Raw genomic sequence first — 23,835 nt, 5'->3', positions numbered from 1 at the left:
GGTGAAGCAGGTGGCGAGATGCACTTCATGCTGCCCTGGAGCCTGTCCTCGCCCAGGCTCCTGGTCCCCAGGGGCAGCCAAAGTGACAGCTGAGCCTGGCTGGATGTGCTCTCATGCCCACCCGTGTCCTCTTTCTGGGTGCTGGGCCAGAGGAGGGCATATGTCTAATTTCCAAGATCACAGCCTCTTATGTAAAGCAGGGAGGAAGCAATCGAGAGGAATGGATGTAAAGACACAAAGACCTCTGTAATCTTGTCAAAGTCAGTTGGGAAAAATCAATGTGCTTATGTGATGAGATTTGCTTAAGGCTTTCCTCTTGAATCCCAACAGCGCACCTAGAACGACCTGCTGGGCGACACTTGACTGAAGCAACGGGGCTGAGAGGGAATGGGTGGGCACGGGCACCCCCGCCTACTCTTTCCACTCTGCATTTTCCTGTGGCCAGAAAGGCTCCCTGAAAACCCATGAGTCCTGGAGGGAGCCTGGTCGTGTCTGAAGCATTCTCAGGGTCTTGGGCTAATCAGAAGGCCACGGGGAAGGTGACAAGTAAGCACGAGTGCCCACCTGTGGGGAGCTTCCTCACAGCTCCTCCTCTGGGCAGGGTTGGATGGAGACGAGGGACCCACAGGAGACCCAGAGCCTCTGCTTATTTGCTAGCTTGTTCATTTGTTAACTTTGTAGTTAAAAAGAAAACAAAAAAACAACTTTGAAATTATAGAAAAGTTGCAAGAATATGCAAATAACTGCCCTCTTCCCTTCACTAGATTCACCTGTTGCTACTATCTTGCCACATCTGCTTCATGACTCTCTCTCCATATGTACACTTACCCCTTATTACCTTCACCATCACTGGTGCTCTGCTCTTCGGAGGGAGCTGACCCTGGGACTCAGGCCTATCAGCCTGGTTTCTTGGGTCTTTGCTTGGCCTGTGCTGGTTGGAGGGCAGGTGGGGAGTGGGGGACATGGCTAGGTTCTGGAGCACGCCCTGCCCTCCATCTCGCTTCCCATAACTAGGTCCTCAGATGACCTGGAGCCTGGCAGTGCAGAGAAATGGGAAGGAGAAGGTGTCTTCTCTGGTCTCTGGGGTCCCATAGGCATTCCTGGGATGCTGTGTGGGTCACAGTGGGCTCTGTCTGTCCTGTTGGTCTGGGGGTGTGAAGAGCTGCCAGCAAAACTGGCATTAGGGGCATTTTCTGGTGTCTGGTGTTTAGGGGTCATGAGCAGAGAGCAGAGAGAAGCCAGTCTTGTCTAGAGGAGCTGGACCTGGCAGATGCAGAGTGGGAGCCTAGAGAAAGGGTTTCTCTGGGTGCTTCTTTCTGCGTCTTCAATCACTTCCAGATAGACACTGGATCCCAGCCAAACCAGACCTGCCCCTGGACCTCCTGGGCTGCATGATTCCAGGAGGCCTTAAGCCCAGTGAACAGCTAAATTGGACAGGACAGCTAGGTTTTCATCCTATTTTAAAATACCCTCAAGGATAAAGACTCTGCCTCTCCTGGTTTCTGGTCCCTGTGTTGTTTCATTATCTGCACTGCAGGGGGCATCGCCTTATGTCCAGCCTGAACCTCTGGCTGCCTCTTTGGCCCATTGCCTCTCATTCTGCCTCTGGGGCTGCACTGCTTCTGTCTTCCCTGTCGTCCACCCCCACAGGCCGGCTTATTTCCTATTCTGGGACCATTAGCATCCCTGGCACTGGCTGATGCTGCAGCTTAATAACCCATCTCCATGGCAGAGGTGACGCTCTGGGCTCCTTCTTTAGGTCTGGGCGGTGGGAAGGGACGGGTGGAGTTAGGGCCATGGCGAGATCCCCTAGGAGGTGAGGCCTGAGTCTGCCCTTGAGTGCCTCTAGGGTCACTCATCTCTGGAAATCTCGTGCGGTGACGGTGCACAGGCAGGAAGGTGCCCAGAGGAGCAGCTCTGAGCGTTTATCCAGTTAGTCAGCCCGCGTGATGGAGTGCCAGTACCCGCCACACACTGTGCTCCATGCTGAGAGCCATAAGTGACTCAAACTGTAGTTCTCGTCTTCAAGGAGCTCAGTCAACAGGGAAAGACAAGCATGTAAGGAAATAGTGATGCTTTTATCAGTGCTGTGAGCAAGGGATACCTGGGGGCCACGGGTGTGAACGGTCCCGGGTGCCCACAGGACAGGACCCGCTGTCCCAGAGATCCCATCCTATCCAGGTGACCAGTTTGATGACATAAGACTAGAATCTAGATGTTGATCTTACTGGTTCTCCTGGTTGTTCTACATTTTTCCTGAGACTGTCTCCCTCTTTTCAGAAATAAGGGATCAATGAGCTATTCAGACAGAAGAGGTCACGTCTCCAGGGGAATGGAGTGTATGTGTGCGTCAAGGAGAGGAATTCCCCCTGGCTAGGGGGGAGGGGAGACGGTGGGAGAAAAGGAGCCCTCACCTGGCTGGGGTGGATGGGTGTGGCAGGGACTGGAGAAGGATACTGACTTCCCGCAGGGAACCAAGCACTGTGCGAGGTGCCCAGGGCCACAAGCGACAGCTCACGTAATGGGCAGGGGTGTGGAGGGCCCAGCGGCCCGGCTGTGCCTCCTCCGCATCGCCTCTTACCTGTACTGGGTGACAGCTGGGTTGGCCTTTGCAGAGCAGTGGAACGTGACGACATTGTCTTCCAGTACTGGCTGTGGTTCCACCGACAGGTTGACAAGCGGGGGATCTGCAGAGAGGAGAGAGTCCCTTGAAGACTTGGAGCTGCGTCCATGGTTTTGGGAAAGAACGAGGCAGGGAGACCGAGGAAGAGCCCCTGGGTACATGGAGGGTAAAGGCTAGAGGCTCCACAATCCATTATCCTGGGGACCCTCAGAGCGGCCACCACTCCAGTGGTCCCCAGAAAGTTGGGGACCTCAGCGGGGGCTCCTCCACTCCCTGGAGTTGCCGTCTTCAGACAGGCCTGGTGATGGGGTCAGGGCAGGGCTCCCTCTGTGGATTCAAGGCCTGGTGTTTAAGTGAACAGCCAGCCAGGAAGTATGGCTGCCTGGCCCCCACGATCATGCTGCCCATCCTTCCAGCTTTCAGAGAGAACAAAACACATCAGGAAGGAGAAGGGGATGAGGGGTTACTAGGGCAGGAGGGGGAGTACGGACACTGAGCCCCATTTAAATACAAACTGTCTGTCTTTGAAATGTCTGTTTCATAGCTCTTTGTGTAAAGGTTCTGGTGTATCCATTAACTTGCAAGTGGCATTTACACCCTTTCATCAGCCCAATCATCTCTGCTGCATTCTGACTGGTGTCACCCAGCCCTCAGCAACTCAGGCTGGGCTCGTCTTTCTCCTTCAACATGATGAGAACTCTGAGTGGAAAATGGTGGGAGGTGGAGGAGAGAGGGAATGGAGAGAGGGAGACAGGAGACAGAGACAGAGAGACACACAGAGAGATTTGTGCAGGAAGGACGGGAGGCAGGCAGAGAGACACCTATGTAGGAGAGAGACACAGGGGGATGGGGGCGGAGAGAGACTGAGAAGTGCGGAGGAGGGATAAGAAAAAGAAACCCTGAGAAGCCGAGAGGTGGGAGAGACACAGAGAGAGACTGACATACACAGAGACACATAATCTGACAAAGATTTCAGAGTAAAAGCAAAAAGACCAAGGAGACCAAGCATACAGAAACAGAAAATGACAGGGTATTAGGGAGGAGGACCAAACAGAATAATAAGGAATAGAGAAAAGAAAGAGACAGCGAGAAAGAGACACTGAGAGATATAGAGATGGAAGTAGAGGTGGCGCCATCCACAGCAGAGAGACAGAGGTGGAGAATCAGCCCAGAGAAGGGTACTGTACTGGGTGACAGCTGAGCTCAGGGGAGCTGGCTTGGGACCTTATCCAGAAGCCAGTGTCACCTGTGCTCCTGGGCATACACCTGGCTCCCAGGCCTTGCACTTCAGCTGTCCACACTCCAAGGAGGGGCGATGACAGACACTGTCATTCCTTCCTGTCATGCGTGGAGGTTTGGCTAGTGTTCAACTCTAGGTGAGTCCAGAGGGCAGTGTGGTTCCTGCGGCCTGGCCAGGGCCCTGGGCAGCGTCTTCTGGCCAGACTTCATCAATAAGCAGAGCAAATTGCTGGAAGGCCATGAGGACTTTCTAGGGGTTCAGCCCCTTTTTAGAAAAAGAAGTAAAGGAGCCAGTTTCTCAGAGACCATTGAGAAAAAATGCTGACGCCTCTGGGGACATGTGAAGGGCCCCAGGAGGGGAGCAGGACTCCCCTGTCTGGCTTGGCTTCTGCTGGAAATAGCAGGTGGGGTCTTGAGCTCCTCTGAGAGTCATACGTGCAGCCCCCCCAGCAGAGTTGGGGCTGTTTGAACACTTGGCCCCCCCTTTGTCCTGTTGGTGCTCGAGCTGGGCCAAGCCTCCCTGCCTAGTGCTGGGCCTGGGGGTGGAGGCCTGGGAAATGCCTCAAAGGAGCTGTGCTGGCTTCTGCTCACAGGAGCTGTGCTGGCTTCTGCAGACAGCTGGTTGAGAAACGGATTCCTGCGCAGCAGGTGTCCGATGGTGCTGGGGGCCTGTGCTCCCACATTATCCCCCAGTTCCTAATGGGCCCACAGTCCTGGGAGCATCTGCTCCTGGAGCAGCCGGCTTGCCTGCCTTTTCCTGGAGCATTGCCACAGAAGTGACAGGTATTTCAGTGATCTCCATCTTAGTTTTTAAAGCATAGATCAAGTGGTCACAAAGATACGTGTGGCAAGAACTAGCCACGAGAACTCTCCTCGCACCTCCCAGGACAGCTACGACCCCCAGCACCCTGTAGCCATTCCCAGCCAAGGACCACCGGCTTCCAGGGCCAGACTAGTCAGGAGACCCACCTAGCTTCCTTCCATGCAGGACTGGCAAGTTGAGCTGGGCATCCATGGGACCCTGCGGCTCTGATGGCACCGCTCCCAGAGACGTGGAGACTCAGGGAGGAGCTTGTATCTCACTGAGGGCTGGGGAAGCGTGTTCTGTGGCATAGGCCTGTGGTAATTGCCAGCTGGATCTGAATGCGTGGCTGCCTCAGGGTCCTCACATTATGAAATCAATACTGACTGGTGGAGGGGAGTGCCTCCATCCAACTCTTTTTTTTTTTTTAATGATTATTATTATTTTTTAAATTTTATTGGGGAATATTGGGGAACAGTGTGTTTATCCAGAGCCTATCAGCTCCAAGTCATTGTCCTTCAATCTAGTAGTGGAGGGTGCAGCTCAGCTCCAAATCCAGTTGCCGTTTTCAATCTTTAGTTGCAGGGGGCGCAGCCCACCATCCCATGTGGGAATTGAACCGGCAACCTTGTTGCTAAGAGCTCCCGCTCTAACCAACTGAACAATCCGGCCGCCCCTCTGGAAGCTCAGCAGCAGCTCATTGTCTTCAGTCTAGTTGTTGAGGGTGCAGCTCACTCTCTTGTTTGAGTAGGTGATAGTGCCAGTTAGGTGGAACCTAGAAACCCACCACAGAACGTGGGGCGCAGTTCCAGGAGGCCCATTGCCACTTGGGTGTCCTTTGTCAAATGACAGTCTTGGGGAGCAGGGAGATGGAGTGTGCACCTGTTGGGGATCCTTCTCGCTGCCTGAGTCCCTCCTCCATCACATACCTGCCATGCTCAGTTTATCCTGTGGAAATAGGTCTCATGCAGCTTCCCTGCCTCTTGGCAATATCCTCTGTACCTGGCCTTTCCTGCAGAGCCTCAGGAGAATGGGACCCTAGGAAGCATTCACACTCTCCACTTTCACCTGCATTTCCACCCCTGGTCCACAGGTGCCCGTGCCCCTCTCTCCATCCCTCTCCTCTGAATGTGCAGGATGTGAATTTTCAGGCTCCAGAGGCATAGTTTATGTCATATCCAACTATTAAACATGATTTTAATCCCACTTGTGATGTCGGCTGCATAACTAGCAGAGGGCAGCTTTGATGTAGCTGGTGGAACCGAGATCACATTGAGCAAATGTCACAGCTGAGAGTCTGTTAGTGTTTCCGTCAGCAACCTTAGTGTGTGTGCGTGCGTGCGTGTGCACATGTGTGTGCATGTGTGTATTCTGGGAAGTGTTACATGGAGGAGGGGTTGGGAAGAGAGAAATTCCATGACTCAGTGATTTTATAGCGCATCCATTTGCAACTTGGCAGCTGGATGCAGAGTCCAGATGTAGCGAGACTTTGGGGGTGTTAAGCTTTCGCTCCCATTACTCAATCTGGGGGCTTTGTCTTCCGTTGGGTAACATATAAAGACCAAGGGAAACAAACAACAAATGTGTTTTTGCTGAATGTGGATGCCTCTTGGTTGACTGAGAAAATGAGGGAGTTTGCAAAGGCAGCTCTGATCCAGCCCACGGTGTCCACGGTGAACGTCTGGATGATTATTGAATGAACAAATGAATAAATGCAGGAGGAAGGAAGGGGAGGGGGTGGGTGGAAAGAGCCTGTGCTTTTGCTCGGCAGGCACATGCACGTGCAAACACCTTTCGGAGGAGACAAACGGATGGAGACCTGTTCCCTGTTGGGGCTGTTGGGACGCTGGGGGAGGGGCAGCCACACCCCCACGACTGTGCATGTTAACAACAGGTAACAGGTGCAGAGTGACCACCATGTGTCAGGCACTCTGCTAGGGACGATTTAATTTCACCCTCACAACACCCCTGTGAGGTAAGCATTGTTACTTCCATGTACAGAGGACAAAACTGAGGCACAAAGAGGTTTAATAACCAGGTCAACTGTAGCAGAGCCAGAATTCAAACCAGGAAGAATGCTGTGGCCTTAACTAGGACCCTGTACTGCCTTGGATGGGGCGGGTATAGGAAACCAGGCACCTGGGTTCTCCGCTTCCCTCTGACCTCATTCCCGATGCCTCCCTCCTTATGTGGCTGAGACGTCCTTGGAAAGAAAGCCAGAAAGGCCCAGAGACCTGGCAAAGCTGGCGTCCTCCTCCGACGCAGACTGACATCTGTGTGCCCTGGTAAATTGATCGTCTCATTAGAGTGCATTTAGAGCACCGTCTTTCAATAGTTGGTCGCCGTTGTCTGATGATGACTTTCTTGTTGCCAGGAGAGGTTCTCCTGGTGTGACGGGTAATGGCCTGGAGCAGAAGCACTGCTTCTTCCGGATCTCTCCCTGCCAGGGCCCAGGCCACTACTGTGGGTGCCAGCCAGGTGGTTTCCTGTGTGCAGGATTTGTAGCTGGCACAGGCCTCCTGACCAGGTTGGGGATTCGTGGGGGGAGGGAGGATCTGCTCAGTGGCCATAGCTGGCAGCTTAGCAGTAGGAAGTTTGTTTATCTTGTGACTCCCACCCTCATTCCTCCCGGATTTGGCTTGGGTCTGGAGAGCTCTGATTCGTGGTAAATCCTAGGGCAAGAAGGGGCCTTGGGTATCATTCAGTCCAATTAGACAAGGAACTAGAGTTCCCAGGATGAAGCAAAACGCTTAGGCCTGCACAGCTCATGGGTGATGGAGCCTTTTCAGTAGACCTGATGCCCACAGCACCTTGCACGCTCTCTGCAGCTGGGCATACTGCTCTGTGCCATAGCAGCTGCGTGGAAGAAGCAGATGGGAGTAGAGAACCAGGGTCTAGACTAGGGCCAGGGCAGGGAGGCATCCTCTCAGGGTGACCCTGAACTTACATGCCCTCAGAACGAGCGCCTCCCTCCCGTCACCCTGGTCCTAGGCCTGGCAAGAGGCCCACTGTTCTTGGCTCTCACTGCGTGAGGGATGGAAGAAGGACCCTCTATTTGTCATGGGTGGGGGAAAGCAGGGCTCACAGCTGGTGAAAGCAGCGAAGATAAAGCTTCTCCAAGAATTCAGCCGCAGTGTCTGGTATTTACAGCGAGCCCGGCTGAGGTTACAACCATTTCTTCTGCCCTCTGGAATGTAAATGGCGTGTGCCAGGACTCTAGACACTGAGTGGGAATGTCTGCTCTTAGGCTGCCAAGATGGGCTCGAGAAACCCTAGGACACAGCTTTCTGGAGAGCCATGCGGAGGCAGACTCCAGAAGCCTTAGATGAGGCAGGGCTGTTGGGAAGTGTTTTTAAATGCATTTGATTTAAAATGAATACAATGGTCAGGAGGAAATGAACGCCAGCCTGCAGCTCTAGCTTTGTCATTCAGAGCCTACGACTAAAGCAGCCACCAGCACGTGGTGGCATCACATTCCCTGGCAAAGAGGGGGAGTTGAAGAGAAGAAAAGTCGGTTTTTGGGTGCTGCTAGTTCAAACCTAAACTGGTTCAGTATTGAGAGTAAGGCCACTGAAGCACCTTGCTGAGCCCTTCTTTGTTCTCTGGGACTGACAGGCACTTTAGGGGAACTTTAGGAGACATGTAGGAGCCTCCTTCAGGTGACTCCTCCAACCTGGTGCTGGAGGGCCTTCAAAGCATCGTGTTGTTAATATTAATTGTAATAGCTGACACTTGCCAAGGGCCCACCGTGTGGAAGTGTAGAAGGGGGTTACCAGTGTGGGCTCTGCAAAGCTGGCTGCCTCTGTTTGAAACCTGTGTGGTCTTGGGCAAGCTAACCAGCCTTTGGGGGCCTTGGTTTGCCCAGATAGGGCCACGTCATACCTACTGCAAATGGTTGTCATACAGACTAAATGAGATGATATGTGCAGAGTGCAGGCTGACTGACTGCTTTCTTTTCTCTCCTTGGCTGACCCATGAGAAGGTCCCCTGGATCCTCTAGAGGGTATGGTGCCAAGTCTGGAGCTCCAAGGGCCCTTCAGCTCCCAGCATCTCTGCTCTGGCTTCCCCTCCAAAGGATGGTGCAGGACCACCTGGCAAGGCCAGCAGGGCCAGGGGCTGACCAGGGTATTCACTGGTGTGGAAGTTCTACCACAGACACATGTGGAAATGTGGCTTAAATCTATCGTTTGCCAAGGACCCTCATCTGAGATGTTTTTACTTCATGTGACAATAAGGACAAGCTCGTCCTTTGGGTGCCCACATATATAAATTCAGCCCATCCATGGAGCTGTGTGTCCCATTTTCTTCCTTCAGTGTCATGGACGGAGGGAGCCTGAAGGAGCTGGGGTGGGGCTCTGGTGAGCTGGCTGTCCATGCTTGGTCCCTTCCCCAACCCACGGTCTAGACAGGGGTGCAGGTGGTTCCCTCCCTGGCCTAGGCCAGGTCAATACTTACGCTGAATGTCAATGGTGACAGAGGTCTCCTTGCCTCCAGGGATGGCTTTGTTGGTGGCTCGGCACACGATACTCTGCCCGTTCTCCACGTCTCCGGGGGAGATGAAGAGGGTACTGACGATGCTCTCACGCTTGCCATCACGGAGCAGGGTCTGGGGGGTAGGGAGAAAAGGCCCCACATCACTAGGCTGGGATGGCAGCCTGGAGGGGGAGCCCTGTGCATGGAGGTGGGGCAGCTCAGGATCCCAGGGCCCCCCGTCTCTGTGCAGAGCTGGGGTTACCCTCGGCTTCCCAGCCGGGCTGAGTGCTGGGCTGCGGAAGGAAAAAGGAACTAGAAAGCTTCCTATCATGCATGAAAATCAGCCTGGACTTGCAGACCGCAAATCATAAAGGAAACCAGGCTGAGCCCATTGGAAACCAGGCTGCTGCAGGTTCTATGTATCAGGTTGGTGCAAATGTAATTACAGTTTAAAAGGTTAAAAATAATTGCAAAAACCACAATTACTTTTGGACCAACCTAATAGAAATCTGTCGGTCTTTGGTGTCTGGGGATCCTCTGGGTCTGTAGGAAGTGCTGAAATGTGTGTGACAGGCAGTGGTGTGGCCCCTGAGGCAGTGACTAGTCTGTAGAAGAGGGTACAGTTTGGGGCATGGGGATAAGGGCAGCGCTGAGGTGGGGATGTGCTGGGGAGGTGTGTTGGGCAGGAGGGCCACTTCCAGGGTGGGACGGTTCAGTCCTGGAGACTTTTGATCCTGGGAAGGAATTTAACTGCCTAGAGAGAAGAAGTGCCAGATACAATCTTATTTTGCAGTGGTTAGAGCCAGGGAATAGATAAACAGACTTTACTTCCTCAAGACCTCCCTTAAAATAACAATAGCGGTGTTGTCTCTAATCTCACCAGACCCTGGAAGGAAGGGAGCAATCTCGATTTAGCAGAAGAGATGACTGAGTTCAAAGTGAGTCAGGAACTTGCTGGGCACGGCTGGGATTTGTACTTGAGAATGGTGACCCCTGAGCCACAAGCCTCCCACCGTAGCTTCTTGAGAGCTGGAAGGTAGTTAATGTGATCTCCACTTAAAGGTGGGGATGGTAGAGCCGCTCTGTAGCCTCCAAGGTCCCTGAGCTAGTCAGCACCACCAGGTAGGCTGCAGGAACCACGCCCTGCGTCCCAGGTCAGTGTGGGCCTTCTCAGCTGGGACAAAGCTTGTGGCCTCCGCACTAGAACAGGACCCGAGCCTCTGTGTAGATCAGCGCCTCCTGCATAGACAAAGCCAGTCCCTGGGGATCAGCCTCAGGGCCGGGGTGCTGAACTGGAGGTCCACACAGGGAACCACCTGGGGGGTGCGGTGGGGGTGGTTTAGCTCCCGGCCAAGCCCCAGCGGAGGGCACTGAGCTGTCCCACATGAGCATCCTCGCTCCCGGCTCTGCCGCAGACCTCCTGCATCTATAAATACCGTAGCCAAGCAATAACAGAACAATTTCCTGGATGAAAATAAGACCTGGGTGAGGTATGCAGACCTGGGTGAGGTAATGGGGATGGGGGGAGGAGGGGTGGGAAGTCCTTGCTATTACCCCTCCCTTTGCTTTTTCATTGTGTTAACAGCGGGTATTTAGTTAAAATGGACCGTGCTTGCTGCCCCTGCACTGATCTGCTCTTGGCCACGGAGGGGCCGTCTGGGTGCTGGTGGGAGGGGAGCAGGAGGCCCAAGATCCTAATTAGGCTCTCAGACTGCCTCCCTCCTCCCTGAACCCCGGGTGTCCTCTGCCTCCGAATGATGATTAATGAATTCTTTACTGTGTCCGGGAATGTGCTTTTCTGGGAAACAAAAATTCTGGTTCAAGCTGTTTGTTCCACCTAATTAGAAAAAAGGGAGATATGTTCATTAAACAAGGGGAGAGCGAGGGAAGGGCAGGCGCCTGTCTCAGTGGCTCCCATAGGAGGCTCCCCGCTCCTGGGTTCCCTAGACCCTGGGCGGGGTCTGCAGGACTGGCCATGGGATGTCCTCAGAGGAAGGCTGAACGTGGCCAGTGAGGTTGGCAGAGCCCAAAAGGTGAAAAAGCTGGGCGTTGGCTGGCGGCTGGGTAGCTTGCCTGCTCCAGCCGGCGCTTGGCCTCCGTCTTCTCTCACCCTAGTTTTCCTCCTTTCCTCATTCCTTCCTAATCTTCTCACTTCTCCTTTCTTCTTTCTCTTTTGTTCATTTCATTCATTCCTCTTACAGATCTCTCCTTTTCTCACATGCAAATGAAGCCTTTGGACCCTGTGGCCTTGACAGTACAGGTTAGGTCAAACAATCTGTCCTTTGCTGATTCTTCCCAGTGCCCCACTTCCCTTTTCCTCCCAGCTCCTTCCCCCATCGTGTCATCACTGAACTTGGCTCAGAGGACACAGCCTGGGCCCCACTCCGGACCCAGGCTTCAGAAGCCTTCACTATTACGGAGATCAGCTTATCCATTGGATTATTAATGGTGAGTCTCTTGTTTGGGGCCATCACTCGAAGCCTGGGGTAATCTTCCCTCCAGCTTGGTGGCCCAGTGTGCTGCCAGATCGCAGCCTGGGCAGCCCCACGTGACCCTGATAACAGCTCCTGTACATCCACTAAGACCCAGCCCACCTGTGTGTGCAGATATGGACCAGGGCAGGGTGTATATAGAACACATGCACAGGGTGGCTGTGCCAGAGCAGCAGCCTTCTTGGATGGGCTTGCACATCCCTGCTTGTGTGTGTGTGTGTGTGTGTGTGTGTCCGTGGGCCTCCGTCCACTACCTGCTTCCAAGGAGCTTTCCTGACTGTCCCAGTGGCTGTGTGATACCTGAGGCTCATCTCTAAACCCTGTCTGCCCTGGTGCTGCTTCCTGTCTGTGCCCCACCACCCCACTCCTGAGGGTAGGCACTTGGCATTCAATTGGCCATGGTCCTGGAGGCTGGGCTGGCTGGAAACAGAATGTATCCTGTGTGTAGCTGTTCAGTGCAAGCAGCAGTGGCTGCTGGGGTGTTTCCAAAGCTCCCAGGGTCTCAGTTGGGCTGCGGAAAGCCAGGCTGAACCCAAGAGATGAGAGGCCTGGTGGTGCCTGCATGGGGACCCCTGTACAGGAGGAAGGAGGTTTGGAGGGAATGCAATGGGTGGGGCACCAAGTCCGGTGCTAAATAGGAGATACTCATTGATATGCAAACAGCCTGGAAAGGCTTTGAGTGAGACCTGATTGCCTGGCAACAAGGCCCCCTCTCCCTTCTCCCCTCCTCACCTCCCCTAACCACTGTCTTTTTCTTTGTTTAAAATTATCTCTCTGCTTCCCCTTTTTATAGCTGCCTGGGGAATCCACTGGGGCCTGTTGTCATGTCGCTTGGATAGTCACTTGGGTAGGGACATAAGGGAAGGTGGAGACCTGCACAGTGCCATTTGCACAGACCCTGCATCCTCAGGGGGGAATCCCCACTCTTGTGCCCTGGGGCCAGGAGTGATGCCTTTCACAAAAGAGGCCAGAATGACCGGCCGCAGCCACTGCACTGGGCAGAGACTCCAGGCCTCTAAGATGGAAAATGGGATGGGGGTGTTAGGATGACTGGTGGGGAGAGCGTGCACAGCGGAGAGGGCCTCGTGGGTTGGAACTGGGCCCCAGTGAGTATTCCAGAACCCCTCTTAGCATGGGCCCAATGAGGTCCACTGTCCTGGCGGTTGCTGGGAGGGTGGCCCTTGGGCAGGCAGCAGCCTGCAGTTGGAAGAAGCAGAAAGGTAGGGCTGGAGGGTACAGAGCTTCAAGGTCTGACAATTAAGTTTGCGAACTTGTTGCAACAATGTTGTTAACCTTTTTTGATATCAGAGGGATTATTCATTATGAATTCGTACCAACTGGACAAGCAGTTAACCGAGGTTATTTGGAAGTGTTGAAAAGGCTGTGAGAAAAAGTTAGACGACCTGAACTTTTCACCAACAATTCATGGCTCTTGCATCATGACAATGCACCAGCTCACACAGAATTGTCTGTGAGGGAGGTTTTAGCCAATAAACAAATAACTGTATTGGAACAGCCTCCCTACTCACCTGATCTGGCCCCCAATGACTTCTTTATTTACCCAAAGATAAAGGAAATATTGAAAGGAAGACATTTTGATGACATTTAGGACATCAAGGGTGATATGACGACAGCTCTAATGGCCATTCCAGAAAAAGAGTTCCAAAATTGCTTTGAAGGGTGGACTAGGTGCTGGTGTTGTCAGTGCATAGCTTCCCAAGGGGAGTACTTCAAAGGTGACTGTAGTGATATTCAGCAATGAGGTATGTAGCACCTTTTCTAGGATGAGTTCGCGAACTTAATTGTTAGACCTTCGTATACAGGACTGTGTGTCCTAAGACCCAGAACTCCTTCCACCTGTCCCCACATCAGGGGCAAGTCCTCATCCCCCTAGCGTGGCAGCTGCTGGGAAGCAGATGGAGCAGGACACTGGCTCTCTGGGAAGATATCTCTTCGGGCTCAGCCCATACTGTCTTCCCTCCTCTGCCTCAGCCTATCCTGCTTCCCCTGGTTTCTGTATTTGCTGGTTCTCCAGATGAATGCCATGTGGCCTCCGTTCTGGCACCAGGCCCAGAGAAGATGGCCCATGTAGGAAGAGGACTTGGAGGAAGGCCTTGCCGATGGCTCCCATGCTTCTGTAGCCAGACACCTGCTGGGATCCTTGGGCGCTTACCCAAGCACCCAGGCCACGAGGGCTCTGGTGCCAGTGTGTCTAAGGTGAGGCACCACCACCTGTGCTGGGTGATTGTCTTCCCAGGGCAAGGGACCTGGCAATCCTGTGATGCCGTCTTCAATCCTATCGGCTCATCCATCCCCTGCTGGCCACACAGTGAAATAGCAGAAAGAATGTTCCACAAAACCTGGGCCGCTGTCTGTGTGACTTCTGGGGAAGGAGAACTCGGGTGGATAAGGCAGGGCTCTGGGATGAGGGACCCAATAATACTAGCTAACATATGTGAAGCCCCGACTCTATGCCAGGCTCTTTACAGAGTGCTTTCGGGGCATAATTCCCTTTAAGTCTCATAGCCGTCTGAACAGGTGTCTGTGGTTATCATCATCCCATTTTGCAGCTGGGAAAACTGAGGCTGAGAGCATAAATTACCTTAATATGTGATGGATCTCAGATTGAACCCAGGTATTAGGACCATAGGCCATGTTCTGTAAGACACTGACTTTCTCATCTAGCGAAAATGGGTGGCAAGGGGGCCCATGAGGATCAAGGGAGGGGACAGGCAGTGATCCTAACACCCATGTGGGTCATGAACTCACTCTGCCAGGCACTCGTCTCATTCAAGCCTCACAATCATCCTTTGAAGCAGGTGTTGTTGTTACTCCAATCATATAAATGGGGACACTCAGGCACAACAAGGTTAGGTAACTTGCCCACAGAGCCAGAAGGTGGCAAAGTCTGGATTCAGACTGAGGCTGCCCCGCTCCCGGTCTCACAGGCTTAACCACCCACCGAGTGACAATACTGAGGGCTTCAGACCTGGGGCTGTCAGGGCTGCCCTTCAGGGTTTTTTCCAGGGACCTGGGCCCCCTGACTATGTATGTGCTTGTGTGTCCTCTCACGCTCTGTCTCTGTCTCAGCTGCATGCCCAGCCCTCCTTATGCATGGCCTGTCTGGGCTGCTCTGCCTTTGGGACATCAGAAGTGCCTGTGTGAATGGTCCCTGCAGTCCAGGGGAAGGAGGGGGCAGCAGAGGGGTGGGCTCTGACAGCCCTGCTAGACCATCCACCCTCCTCCATGTGCTCTAAGTCAGGCACAGAGCTTGGCAGAGCTGGTAGGCAACTGTTATGGACTGAATTGTGTCCCCCCAGCATTCATATGGTGAAGCCCTGACCCCCAGTGTGAGTGTATGTAGAGTAGAGATAAGCCCTTGGGAGAGATAGGTAAGGTTAAACGAGGTCATAGAGCGGGGCCCTTATCCAAAAGGATCGGCGCCCTAATAGGGGAAAGGCCATGTGAGGACACTGTAAGAAGGTACCATCTACAAGCCAGAAAGAGGGGTCTCACTACAAACCAACCCTGCTGGCACCTTGAGCTTGGACTTCCAGCCTCCAGAACTGTGAGAAAGTAAATGTCTCTTGTTTAATCCACCAGTCTGTATGGTATCTTGTTTTGGCAGCCCCAGCCCACTAACACAGGGTATCCAATCCAACCCCTTTGTTTTACATATGAGGAAACTGAGGTCCAGGGAATGACTTTCCTGGGGTTACCCAGAGCAGGGACTGGAACCCAGCTGCTGCTGTCATTCCTGTCGGAGGCCAGTAGAAGCGTGAACAGGGTTGGGTGGGCAGAGGGTGGAGTGTGACCTCCCTGCTGTGGTTTGCAGCAGCATAGTGTCAGGCCAGGGGGCAAGATGGCCTTTGGACAGGGCCAGCAAGGTGACTCTGACCTTTCTCTGCACCAGATGGGAGCATGTCCTCTGTGGGACATAAGCCTTGGCAGGGGCCAGGCTGGCCCAGTTTCAGGGAGGGATTGGGCAGCTGCCCAAACTGGAAGGAAGACACCTTTCCTTCCTGTTCATCATTGTGTGGCGGGTACACTCCCTGTGTCATATTTTTGTATTTCATAGTGCAACAGGGAGGTCCCACCCAGGACTTGAGTAAGGGCCTTATCTCTCAATAGACAGCTTCCTCTTGCAGGGACTTGTGCTGGAAGGAAGGCATTTTTCCTGGGTTCTGGCACCAGGCTCTGGGTTGGGGCCAGGGGCCGGGGACCAGGGGTCAGGGACCAGGCCTCGATCAGCAGCCCTGAGGCTGACTGGCTCCTTGGCAGATGGTCATCTTTGGACAGGAAGGATACAGCCTCAGAGAAGGAAAAGGCTGCCTCACACCTTCCACTGATGGTGAAAGCCTCGCTTCTCTTTCGGGTTGGGAGTGTGAAGCACATCACGCATCTCCCCTCTCTCAGGCCAAGGAGGCCACTGGAAAGGAGAATGGGCTTTTGAAGGCCTGAACCTCTATCTTCAGAGCCTGGGCGTGCTGGCTTGCGCCAGGCCCTGATACAACCTCTGAGCAGCTGCCCATCTCTGTCTGAGGCCAGAGAGGCGCATGGGAAGGAGACTGCGGTTTCTGCCCAGTTGTCAGCTGAGCAAGGCAGTTACTCCCTCATTAGGCCTCGGTTTCCTATCTGTAGATCAGCGAGTGAGACTGGCTATCTTCCCAGGTCCCGCTCATCGGTATAGGCTCTGTGGTACAGAGATCCTGTCTGCAACTCTGCACAGGTCCCTTAAGTGGCGTTTGGTGGGCGCTGTTTTAAAATGTACCTGGGATTTTGTTTTTTTTTCAGGTGGGGTGAGGCCAACAGATCAGGAGACGACTGCCATTGAAAAGGTAGTACAGCACCCAAGAGGAAGGGGCACGGCATGCCACACAAGGCCACATGGGGCAGCACCAGGGCCAGTCAGGAGGCGGAGGGAACAGGGGAGAAAGCATGGACGCGAGCCTCTGTTGTGGTTTCCATGGGGATGAATGGACGAGGCAGGTAAGCAGTTGAACAGGTTTAGGATTGGATAGTTTGAATAATTTCTGCAGGCTCTAGACTCTGTGGGTGGTGTCTAGTTGTCTAGTATCTGGCCCTGGGGTTATTCAGGGCTTGAGGGTTGCAGGAGCCTGAGAAAGGTGGTGGTGAGGACATGGGCCCAGGACTGTTTGGTTTGCGTATCAAAGCTGTGTTCTCTGCATGTCTCCAGGAATTAGCTAAACCTGGGAGGGGCAGTCCCTCCACACTGCAAGGCCTCAAGATGTCAAAGCACCATAAAATATAGAAAAGAAACAACATGACTGATACAGCGGCCAATTAACTGCCCTTGTGAACAGGTGGAGCACGGCACAGGGCTTGGTGAGGGATGGTGGGCTAGGTTTCAGCCCTCTGTGGCCCCTGAGCCAGGTACCTGGGACAGGGAAGCACCTAAACAGCCTTAACTGACAGTCCTGGAAAGATGGCCAGATTTAATAGAAATACAGGGCACTTAGTTAAATTTAAATTTCAGATATACAATGAGTAATGTCTTAGTGTAAGTATGACCCGTAAGTATGCACCATGCAATATTTGGGACGTATGAGTGCTTATACTGAAAAGTTAATTTGTTGTTTACCTGAAATTCAAATGTAACTGGGTATCCTGTATTTTACCTGTCATCCTTGGGCTCTGGCCATCTCTGTTCTCAGTCCCCTCCTCTGACCATACTTTATTCTTAGGGCCTTCACCAAGCCCAGCAATTACCCCAGGAAAGAGAGAGAGAGAGAGAGGAAGAGAGACAGCTGCAACAGCCAGACATAGGAAGAAAAGGTCGGATGATAGAGCCATTGCATGAGAGAAAAAAAGTGACGTAGAGAGAAAGATACAGAGAGACAGAGAGACAACAAGGGTGACACAACAAGCAACCGAGGAGCACACACGCATAGAGCAAGAGCTGCAGAGCGCTAGGGCGAGCCGGGCTCCCATGCAGCTCCCGTCCCTCCTTCTGCCCCCACCTGTCTTTCTGTCCCCAGGCCTCACCTTGGAGTAGGTGGCCCCATTGATGACCTCTCCCTTCCTCAACCAGATGATTGAAGCCGCAGGCTTGGCGTTGTCTGCATGGCAGGTGAGATTGAGGGGGTCCCCTGCCCGCAGGCTGATCACGGGCCCCCCCAGGATGACGGGGTCATCTGGCGGCACTGTGGGGAGAGGAAGAAAGAGTTCAGGCTGAGGGCACCCTGTCCCTCTGGCCCGGCGGGCAGGCTGGGCTGGTGCATTTTACGGAGCGGATGACAAACAATAATTATCATACTTTAATAAAACGTATAATCCTTTTGTGTTATAACCATAGTAGCAACAACAGCGATAATCCCGCACACGAGCGTTGCGTGTTCATTTGCAGAGGGTATTCTATCTTCCTCTCCTCTGGTCACGAGGAGCGTGTGAGGGGCAGGGCACGCCCTCAAACAATGTCTGTCGTTTCTTCTTCTTCTTCTTCTTCCTCTTCTTCTTCTTCCTCTTCCTCTTCCTCTTCCTCTTCCCCTTCTCCTTCTCCTCCTTCTTCCTCCCTCCTCCCTCTGCCTTCTCCCTCCTCCTTCCTCTTTTTTTTAACACAGCACTGTCACAGCTGTTGTCTGATTTAATCCTCATGACAATCTTGTTAGGTAAACATTATTATTATCACAATTACACACATCCAGACACCGATGCTCAGCAGGGTTCAATGACTTGTTCAAGGTCACACTTCAAGTGAGTGGCAGAACCAGGGCTGGAAGCCAGGCCCCTTTCCTCTCAGGGGACAGGTGACAGGCAACCCTTCAAGGCTGAGACAGCATTTCAGAGGGCTGTGCACCCCCTGGCATCTCCTTAGCACTTAATTCTTCCAGAGTGGCTCCAGCTCCCTCACCCCAGAGTCAGAATGAATCCTGCCCGGTTCTTCCACTGTATTTTGGGGGAGCATGGTCTGAGACTTGTGGCGCCTGCTGAGAGACGGGGAGTGCCAGGAGGAGAGGGGCATCTCCCACAGACCCAGCACAGAGCCTGGTGCCTGGTGGAAGTTCCATAAACATTTTCCAACTCCAATGGAGTCTCCCCTTTGATTTCCATGACTACTATGGGATGTGAGGTGGGCAGTTATGATAATAGATGACCATCATTTGGAGAAGAGGCCCAGAGACGGTAAGCGACCACCCAAAGTCACAGAGCCTCTTCTGACGTTAGTGCTTGTGGACACATGGAGGGTGTCACGCCTCTATTGCTCTCTCCCTCTCCTGCCTGGACAAACCACAGAAGGGGCAGGGCTCCCTGGAAACCACCTGAGCAACCCCTGCTCTTCCTCCCCCACAGAGGGCCTGGGTCAGTCAGTTCTGGAGACTTGGGGTGGGCTGACTGCGTGTTTGCCAGCGCATGATGAAGGGGTAATTGGCTGAGGAGCTGGAATCCTAGCACAAAGGGCCTGCTTTGCCCAGTTGCCACAGAAAGTCTTTTCACCCAGGCTCTGTGCAAGCTTCTGTGCTTGTGAGTTTGGGAAGATGGCCACAGCAGCTCCAGACTGCTCCCGGCCGGTCCTCATCAAATAGGCTCTGCCTTCCAGCCTTCCCGCCCCTCCCGCCAGGACCTCTCCCACAACCTGCCTGACTTCCGTCCTCTTCCCAGGGCCTCCCAGCATCTGGGACTCTCCTCCTGCCATCAGGCTCCTCAGGGAACGCCAGGAGGCTCTGGAGCACACTTTCAGCCAGTGGCTCTGCCCTGGGAGGCCTGGTTCAGAACTACAGCCCAGTGAGCGCCAACCCCCAAGTTTCTATTTCCTGAGGAAAAACAAACCCTCAGGGATTCCAAGATGACATCTGTAGCCCCAGGACTCCACCAGTGACCCTGGCCCAGAAAGTCGGCCTCATCCAACCCTGCCCAGCCTCCTGGGGTGGGGGTGGGGGGTTGGGCGCAGGCAGATGGCGGGTGTGGGCTGGACGCCCACCCCACCCACTCTGTACCCCCTCATTAGTTCCTGAGGCCTCCTGGGTGCTGGTGTGGCCTGAGAAAAAGGAGGCTAATGAGGGCTTTCCATAAATGGGGGTGGGCGTGCCCGTTGCTGCTGAGGGAATTTTATCCCAGCAGGGAAGGCTGGGGCTGGGGCTCCTGCCCCCTTTCTTTTGCTGTGGCAGCTTTCTCCTCATGAGGGGTCCGGGATGGAGGTGCTCCAGCTGAGTTTACTGAGGGCCAGGAAAACTGGAAAGAACCACTCGAAGCTTCAGGAACAGAATAAATAAGCCCAGTGATGTGGTATCGTGGAAGGTGCCCTATGTCAGAGGGTGAAGCCAGGAAGGCAGCCCAGGCCCTTCTCCTGCTTTTACTTCCTCAGATACAAAATATGAAAGTTCAACAGGTGATCTGGAAATTTCCCTCCGGCACTGACATTCATTGGGTCTGGGACAACCCGGCTGCATATTACAATCTTCTGGGGGAGGTTTTAAAAATCAAGGCCACACACTGACGAACTAAGCCCAATCTCTGGAGATGGACCCCAGGCCTCAGGAACTTTTAAAGTTCCCAGAGGATTCCAGTGGGCGACCACGTTTGAGAACCAACTGTCTCTGGGCCTTTGCTCAGGTGCCTGACTCCTGTGATCATTGTGTGGAGACTGAGGAGGCCTTGGCGTAAAACGACAGTGAGGGGCAGGGTCCTTCCTTCCTGCTCTTCTAGTGCTGTTGGGAACACTGGATTAAGGGAGCGGAGATGAAGGGAGAGGGGCTTGAAACTGTGCTGCATGGGTACTCAGGCGCACACACATACACTCACTGACACACACACACACCCGTCCTCAGAATGAGTCCTGATTACATCTTCCCAAATAAGTGGTTATCATGCCGGTTATTCATGGAGCTATGCATTATTGATTGGCCTTCGCCTGGTTGCACACCAGATGGGGTAGGAGGGGGTGCGGATGGGGCTGGGGTGTGTGGGGTGGGGTGGGTGAGGAGGGAGGATGTTTGTTGGGGTCCGCAGACTGAATAGAAATCAACAGTGGCTCTGGCAGCTGCAGCTCCGATGGAAGGGATGGGGGCAACTCGTTACCTCTCCATTGAGACTGGGGCCCAGAGCTGGTGTGCTGGGAGGGGAGAAAGTCTGGAGCAGCCCGAGCCTGGAGATGCATTATTCATGCACCCCTCACAGGATTGGTTATTATCCTGAACCACTATAGAGTTTGGTCTCCTAATTTTTAATCACAGGGAAGGTGGAAGCTTTAGCCTTTTGTGATTAATCTGGAGATAAAATTAGTTGACTGTTTTGGTGCTGTGCTTGTTATCAGTCAGAAAAGAATGCATTAACTGTTGGGTGACTGAGGCCTGGCAGCGACCTTAGTGGATCCTGGGCAGAGCCGATCTCCAGAGCTGGGAGTCAGCCAAGGGAGGCCATGACCCTGCCTCAGACGGGCCAGCGCATGTTAGAGTGCAGCCCTGGCTGGCTCCTAGGCACTGCTTATGAAAGCAACAGATTATGCAAATTGAGGTTCCACGTGGCTGGCTCTTTGCAGTTGACTCTCCCATCATCCAGGATTGGGGCAGGCAGCTGGGGGTCTCTTTCCCTGCTCTGCCCTGCCTCCCCATCAGTCCTGCGGGCTGCGCCACTCACAGGGGTGGGCAACGTGGGGCACCACACGAGCGTCTCTCCCTGTGTGGGAGGGAGCCCCTGAGCTTTGGGTGAGGGGGCTCCTCTGGAGAGGTGGAGCAGGGAGACACAGTCCAGTTCTGTATTCACAGAAAGGAAACTGAGCAGAAGTGGCTGCCCCGCGTTACCATGAGTGAGGGCAGAGAAGGACAGACCTGGGCCTGGGAAGCACACCCTGACTCCACCTGGAGGTAAAGCCGTCATCAGTTTTATGTACTAAGGTTTTTCATACTGTTGTACGGAAGTAAGAGATTCTGTGGCTCCCAGCTGTATGGAAACACTGCTCAGCGCCATCACTATGTCTAAGAGGTGCTCCCATGATCAAAAGGCCTTCTGGACTAGAGCACATACTATGGGTGACCATCTGACTACCCTTCCCACAGGACATCAGCTGGACAGACGGCAAAGCTGAGCTGAGGTCAGAAGGTTTCCATCCTACTCTGGACGTGCCCAAGGCCTCTGTGCCCATTGGCTGCATGGTGTCAAGCTCATTGACTTGTTGGTCCTGTTTTGCCCGGTCAGCCAACCCCGTCTGAACAAGCTGGGCAAGTTCTCTGGGAGCCAGGATATGGGTGGTGCCATAGGGGCTTTCTCCACATCATTTCAGATGCTCCAGCAGCCCAGATGGTTGGTCCCACGGATGGCTGGTCGGGGCACCAGATCAGACACGGAAGGTGATGTTGCCCACTGGCAGCTGGAGAGGGGCAGAAGGCCAGCTGGTGCACTCTCCTGCCCCCAGAAAGCATGGTGGAGCTCCTCGCAGACGCTGAGCTCTTTGCAGGGCAAGACTGGGTCTCCTTCAACTCCTGCATAATGCATTCTCCACAAAGCTACCAGAGTGGTCTATTAAAAACATGAATTCGGTTGTGTCACTGCTCTGCTATACACCTTGCAACATTACCTAGAACGTAATTTAAACTGCAAATGCCTGCGCCTCGAGCCCTGACCTGCCTCTGGACCCGAGTCCCTTCCACACATTCCTCACCACCTCGCCCACCCGTGGCCTTTCTGTTTGCTGAACAAGCCAAGCCCATCCTGGCACAGGGCCTTGCCCTGGCTCTGCTTTGTCTGCAGTGCTCTTTTCTGTTGGCTTTTTCCTGTCAATGAGGGCACAGCTTAAATGCCACATCCTCAGTGAGGCCTATGTAATAGCCCTCAACTACTTTCCATCACGCTACCCACTTTATTTTCTTCGTCACTGAATTCATATTGTTTGTCTCCCCTTACTAGAAAGGAGGCTCCCTGACGGCACAGGAGGACCCTGTCTGTCTTAATCACTTTGGTATTGTTGTGTCTAGGTCAGTGCCTGACACAGCAGGTGCTCAATAAATATTTGTCAAATGAATAAATGGAAGATCCCTGGATTGCAGTTTCTCATGGGCATTTCCCTCTGAGGTCAGCACTTTTCATAGTGTGTGTGTGTGCGTGTGTGTGTGTAGTGGGGGTGGTGGATGATGAGTGTTGTGGAGGTGGGCGAAGAGGAGGAGGAACCTTTTGGCCCTCACTGGGACAGCTGTGTAGGAACTCTCTACGGTGCACATTGGGGGACTGGCTGCTTCCTGCCATTTCTGGAGAGAGGAAGCCTGGGCTAGGCGGGTGTGGTGGTAGAGGTGAGGGTGCTTCTCAGCCCGTTTTCTTGGTAGCACCAGTCCTCTTGATTGAGAACGGACCCCAGTCTGATTTGTTTGGATCACAGGCTGGGGAGAAGGCTAAGCACGATGACAGATCAGAGATACCTGGCTGAGGTGATAGGAGCAGGATAGCTGCTGGCATTGCTTTTCTTTGCTGTTGGGCATCAGCATTCAGCCCCAGGCTCCAGGGATTTGGGCAGGGCTGGGGAGTGGGCTGAGTTCATGTTGGGCGTGCAGAGCTGACTGGAGTGGGAGGAGGGCATTCAGGGGCGTCTGGCTCATCCTGACCAGCACCTCTCACACCTTCAGAAGCTTCCTTCATCCCAATGTCCCAGCTGCAGTCCTGCCCAGCCAGCTTTTCTATCCTCTGTCCCTCCTTCCCTCCTGACCTTCTCCTTCCACTTCTTTCATTCAGACTCTTCCATGTCAGAGTCTGGGCATATAATGCTGTGTTTCTCCAAAAATAAGACCTAGCCGGACAATCAGCTCTAATGTGTCTTTTGGAGCAAAAATTAATATAAGCCCTGGTATTATATTATATTTATTACATTATATTAAAGACCTGGTCTTATAGTAAAATAAAACAAGTATTAATTTTTGTTCCAAAAGACTCATTAAAGCTGATTGTCCGGCTAGGTCTTATTTTCGGGGAAAACATGGTGGTTGGGCAAACCAGACTCGGCCTGCCCTCTTGGAGACCTTTGTTACACAAGCGTGTGCACGGGATGGACCTGCAGTACCACATCACCCGGGAACTTGTTATAAATGCAGTCACTCGTGCTCTTCCTCAGGACCTCCTGAATCAGGCTCGGCATTGAACAAAGACCCCAGGTAATTTGTATTACCTCAGTGTGTGAGGAGCACTGCTCTAGAGAGTTCTTAGAAATAATTACAGACTGCTAAGTGCTTTGCAAAGCTCACTGGACGATGAGAGCACATACGGTG

At 53.3% G+C, this 23,835-nt stretch overlaps 1 protein-coding gene and 1 long non-coding RNA gene across 9 annotated transcripts in view; one reads left to right on the top strand and one right to left on the bottom strand.

Moving 5' to 3' along the window:
* Nucleotides 1–23,835, bottom strand: part of KIRREL3 (kirre like nephrin family adhesion molecule 3) — a 563,502-nt gene that overhangs the window by 23,378 nt on the left and 516,289 nt on the right. For 5 of the 6 annotated variants that reach the window (XM_019710496.2, XM_074321190.1, XM_074321188.1 and 2 more), the window contains exons 6-8: nt 17,636–17,793; nt 9,120–9,270; nt 2,582–2,687 (exon numbers count right to left, since the gene is read on the bottom strand). In XM_019710496.2, the coding sequence (XP_019566055.2) occupies nt 2,582–2,687; nt 9,120–9,270; nt 17,636–17,793 (415 nt within the window). The remainder of the gene's footprint in view (nt 1–2,581; nt 2,688–9,119; nt 9,271–17,635; nt 17,794–23,835) is intronic. The other variant, XM_074321191.1, reaches the window with a different exon arrangement.
* LOC109433911 (uncharacterized) lies at nt 9,849–21,859 on the top strand. Of its 3 annotated transcripts, none has more exons than XR_002135745.2 (6): nt 9,849–11,585; nt 13,665–13,846; nt 16,424–16,467; nt 17,629–17,720; nt 21,352–21,450; nt 21,643–21,859. It is a non-coding gene; the product is annotated as an uncharacterized LOC109433911 (long non-coding RNA). The 3 variants fall into 3 exon arrangements; XR_012492572.1 differs by lacking the exon at nt 13,665–13,846 and having other exon boundaries at nt 9,851–11,170; nt 11,339–11,585; XR_002135747.2 differs by lacking the exon at nt 13,665–13,846 and having other exon boundaries at nt 9,851–11,585.

The sequence above is a fragment of the Rhinolophus sinicus genome, linkage group LG16, assembly GCF_036562045.2.
Source record: "Rhinolophus sinicus isolate RSC01 linkage group LG16, ASM3656204v1, whole genome shotgun sequence".
Lineage (NCBI taxonomy): Eukaryota > Metazoa > Chordata > Mammalia > Chiroptera > Rhinolophidae > Rhinolophus > Rhinolophus sinicus.
Note: the sequence above shows the minus strand (reverse complement) of the source record. Positions and strands in the feature narration are given on the sequence as shown.